The 4,768-nt window shown below is 40.7% G+C and overlaps 1 protein-coding gene across 1 annotated transcript in view; it reads right to left on the reverse strand.

The window, feature by feature from the left end:
• Positions 1-1,220, reverse strand: part of MED13L (mediator complex subunit 13-like) — a 186,464-nt gene extending 185,244 nt beyond the window's left edge. The window contains exon 1 of the mRNA XM_009886736.1: positions 1,212-1,220. Within this exon, the coding sequence (XP_009885038.1) occupies positions 1,212-1,220 (9 nt within the window). The remainder of the gene's footprint in view (positions 1-1,211) is intronic.
• Positions 1,221-4,768: the final 3,548 nt, after the last annotated feature.

Consider the following 4,768-nt stretch of genomic DNA (forward strand, 5'->3'; position numbering starts at 1 on the left):
AAGTGTGTTTTTTATCTCTACACAGATCAGTCCCCACACCCAATTCATTAAATAGCCACAGGGATGCTTGTACGAGTAAGACAGTGGACAGCAAAGCGCATCAGGGAGGGCAGAGCTGCTGCTGGTTTTAAAGCAGTCTGAAGGACCCACCGAGACCGAAACCAAGATCGCCCACCTGAGGAAAAAACTGTGAACATGCTGTTTTACTCACAACTGGCTAGAAATGACTGCAGGACAAAGCAAAAGACTTGCCAGGTGACATAATCTATTGTGTTTCTTGCATCTTTTCCTGTATGCATAGTCTTGGCTTATTGTGGTTGCTACAGTGTTCTTAACACTAAAAAGCCTGAACAAAAAGGAACTTAGAAATACTTATTATTAACCAACACGCATGCATTAAGCAAGAGACTTTTTGCTTTGGTTTATAAAGGAACACATGTTTTGGAGGACTGTGCTGTGAAGGGTTCAACTTCCCAGATAAGAGGGGTGGGTTTTTTTAATTATTTTATTTCTAAATTTATTTAACTGCAATTAGACACAGAACAGTGTTTGTATGACACCTGTTCTAACTGCACTGGGCCAAGCCTGTAAGGAAACAAAGAAATCAGATCGCTATGTCTAACAGTAATATTCAAAATCTTTACTAACATTCAACTTTTTACTTTTTAAAATCTCCAAGACACAAAAAGATCTGTTTCTGATGCCAGGGGAGGTTTAGATTGGATGTTAGGAACAAGCTCTTCACAGAAAAGGTTATCGAACACTGCACAGACTGCCCAGGGAAGGGGTGGAATCGCCATCCCTGGAGGGGTTTGAAAGCCGGGCAGAGGTGGTGCTGAGGGACGTGGGTTAGTGGTGGGTTTGGCAGTGTCAGGTTAATGGTTGGACTCAATGATCTTAAAGGTCCCTTCCAACCAAAACTATTCTAGCATTCTATGACGTATCCAAAGCAGCTGTCAGGGTAGAAAAGCGCATGCAAACTCAAAATTCTATATAGGCATCTAAACACACCCAAAAACATACCCAAGAAATAGGCATTAATGCAAATACAGCCATGCCAATGCTTTCGCTCAGAAACATGGCCATAGAAAGAATGTCATATGGTCCCTTTGAAAGGAGTGCAAACACAGGTTGCCTTCCTCCCAGGGGACTGTCTTAACCATTACACTTTGCAGAGTGAAACGGCTTCAAAAAAAAAAAAAAAAATGAACTAAGAGCATTCACACCTCTGATATCCCGTACACACACAAGAAAGCAGAAGAACCAGAGAAAGCAAATCAGCACTTTCTCTTACAACCATTAGTCTGCTGCCCTAAATCCAGACACCTTCTCATCCATCTGCAACAGCTGAGGGCTGTAGCCATTTTAACTCCAGGGCAGCATCCAGAACTGGAAATTCCTAGTAGAGATAAAATCTAAGCTCTGATTTCTTTTTCCCTCCTCAGGCTCTAAATGAATAAGAGGCAGGAAGGGTCTTCTGCTGATCTCATAGCGCTGTATTCAGATTGGCAGAGTTTATGCTGCTAAAAATCACAATTCCCCAGTAACATTTCACACCGCACAACTTGATTCTGGCACGCTACCAGCAACCCTGAAGATTTAATTAGTGCTGTGTAGCCACTGTGACTATTTTCCTCTTCTGCAGTCCTCACAGATGGAACACAAACAAAACACATCTCCCACCCCCAACACTCCATCAAATGCTTTTTGGCCTATATATGTTGTATGGGAAATGGACAGACCAATCCAAATGAACTTCTCCAGAAGGCTTGAGTAATTCCACCCATTTAAATACATAAAGCTGCCTTGGGCAGATTATACAAGAATAGAGACATAGCAGAACCAGAAGAAGGCAGAGCATAAGAAGTGTGAGAAGTTCTTGTATTTGGCCACACCAAGTGCGGCAGAGTAATTTCTGTATTATTGTACTTCTCTACACTAAAAACAATGGCTAAAAATACATAATCACATTATTTTTCCTGCTTCGTATAGGACAGAAAGGTGAGAAAAGCTAAGGCAGACTCAGGCCTCCGAGTGTAGAAAATCAGTACTCCAGTACTTCCAAAATAGGAAGGATATACTTGAAAAGGAGGCAAAGATCTACAAAAAAGGCTTGAAGGGTCTTAGGAACTAGATATCCATCACGCAGGCCCTCAGCTCCAACCCTGACTTTCTCAAAGACATTCAGCACGGCATCGTTCAGATCATTTTATCTTTCTCACTTCTCCTATCTGAAACAAAACAAAAACCAGCTATAAAAATACTTCCCAGTTGCTTGCCCAAAAGGTGCTACTCAGCCAAATGCAGTCTGCACAGTGCTTCAAAGATGTTGCTCTAATTCTCTTAAGAAAAGAAGTAATGTAAAAAACCAAACCACACATGTCTTAAATCACGTACTTCTACAAACAAGTTTCAGTTAACCAAAGGGAATATAAAAATGAGAAAGCCTTCATCATACACCCTTCTAACCAAGGGGAAGATGTTAAGCTGTCCAGGGTACCTTAAAACACTGCATTTCCCAGCCTCTGAAGTCAGGCGCAATCTAAACAATTTCTCGAATCCAGATTTTTGTTTGCTTCTATGTAGGATACCATAGTTGCTAAGGTCTTCAGTCTACAATTTGTGCTTCAAATTGGAACATTAAAAAAATGTAAGTAATATATATATTTGCCAGTTTCATTAAGAGTCTCATCTTAGAGAGCTTCATTCAAGTAAGTAGCTATTCTGAAGCCACTAGAGACTCATACTAAGGACTACTCACATGAGTAAAAACCTGCGTAAGAAAGCCCTTAGTTCATAGTCCAGGAATTTAAACTGTAGTTAAAGGTGTCATGGGAATTACACCACCATTTTAATTAAATGCTGTAAGATCTTGCAGACAGATTCAAGATTAGCACCATCTGCTTTGGTTACAGTGTTTCATTTCACTACATCATCATCACACAGCAACAAAATATCATTTCACACCCTACTCAAGCCATTTAAATACCAGCTAAAAATTATGTCATCTTGATACACCTCACTAGGAAGGAAGGACAAAAGGATGGAGATTGGAAGACTGAAAAATACCCTGTAACACCGTTTGCTTATGGGGGAGGCAAACACACAGGCTGACAAGAACGCTTGTCCCCCGCTCCCACTGAAATAAAATATTTAATAACATCTGCTTAAGTCCCCGTCAAGTGAATTGAAAGAAGAAAGAAAAAAAGAACAGTGCATCAGGGAACAGAGGAGACTGCTTAACTAACATTTTCTTCTTCCTAGCTATATATTATTTCTACACTCTGAGAAAGATTCCTATTTGGATAGCCCCGCTTTGTGCAGTGAGACTGAAGCAGCAGCAAGCACCTGTACAGAGACACTCTCTCCTGTCTTTCACTTCTGGGTCTGTAACTCTCTTGGTTTAAAAAACCAAAACAAACCAACCAACTCAACCCTGCCATAGTCTCCTGAAATCAGATCATTTACTAAACCACATATCAACATTCCACACTTTATCCTATCCATTAAAAAAGGGGGGATGGTTTGTGTTCCCTTCCCTCAGGGCTTAACCCTTCTGTCCCATAAAAAGGACAGAACCGCATGGCCACGACAAGAGGCCTCGTCCTGCACTGGACCAGCCCTGCCTCAGCTTCAGTGACATTCCTGTTCGGCAACGCGACTGGCAGACAAGCATTGCAATAACTGCATAAACAAAGCTCTTAAAACTTTTTCACACTTTGAATTCAAGAATGGAAAAAAACAACGCATTTAAAAAATAAAATCTAATTCTGAAATGAGCCTCACATGGCCAACAGAGAAAACTGTGCCATGCTTGGTGCTTCAAAAAGCTGAATGATCAGCTGAACTGAGCGTCATTCTTCTTAATATGCAACTGATCACCAGCCGAATGACATGTTTGACTTTAATCCTTTCCCTGTATAAGGACGTAGTCAAGTGGCTGGGAAAAAAGGGATAAAGCACAGCCACTAACAATCTTTTAAAATGAAGGATTAAAAAAAAAAAATATATCTTTTTGCTGTTGTTGTTCATTTGCTCTTAAAGCCAGCAAGAAACTGAGCACACCACTGCATGCGGCACATGTGCCTGAAACCATTTTCTGCTGGATAAATCTCTTCACCCCATACCATACTGCCCTCTTCCTTCATACCCCCTGGAAAAGATTATCTAAATGCTACTACTTCAGAGCTGTTTGTGACAAGCAACAGCGTCAGGGCATTTGTATGTCATCTTTTATCTTTGCCAAGTCTCAGTGAAGGATTTAGCTGTAACCAAAATCCTATTATCAGATATCTTCCTGACGGACTTCTGTACCTGGGGACATTTGAGATCCTGTATCATCGTATCGAGGACCAGAAAATCAAGCTACTTCTAAAATAATAGAGTCCACAGATAGCATTATTAAAAGTCACAAACTAATAGCATGAGCTGTTATGCCTAAAAAGTAAACAGTGCTGACAAAAATGAGGTGGTTTTCCCTCTCTCTCTCCTTGATGATTCCTGTGATTCTGCCTACGTGGGAGAGGCTGCGGCCAGGAAGATTCATAGACTGTTTCAAAGAAACAAAAGTCAGACTAGCCTTAAAAGGAATTTGAGATAGCACCTAAGTACCATCTTTCCCACTGGAAAATATAAAAGGACTCCAACATTAATGCTCACTTTTCAGCAGTAACAAAGAAGTTTTGAGTGGCAAGCATAAATCTGATAAAAGTGCCCAAACTGCTGATACGTATCCCAGCCACCACAGAATTTCAAGGTTAAATGCTAA

This window comes from Charadrius vociferus, unplaced genomic scaffold (assembly GCF_000708025.1).
Source record: "Charadrius vociferus isolate BGI_N301 unplaced genomic scaffold, ASM70802v2 scaffold776, whole genome shotgun sequence".
NCBI classification, from domain to species: Eukaryota; Metazoa; Chordata; class Aves; order Charadriiformes; family Charadriidae; genus Charadrius; species Charadrius vociferus.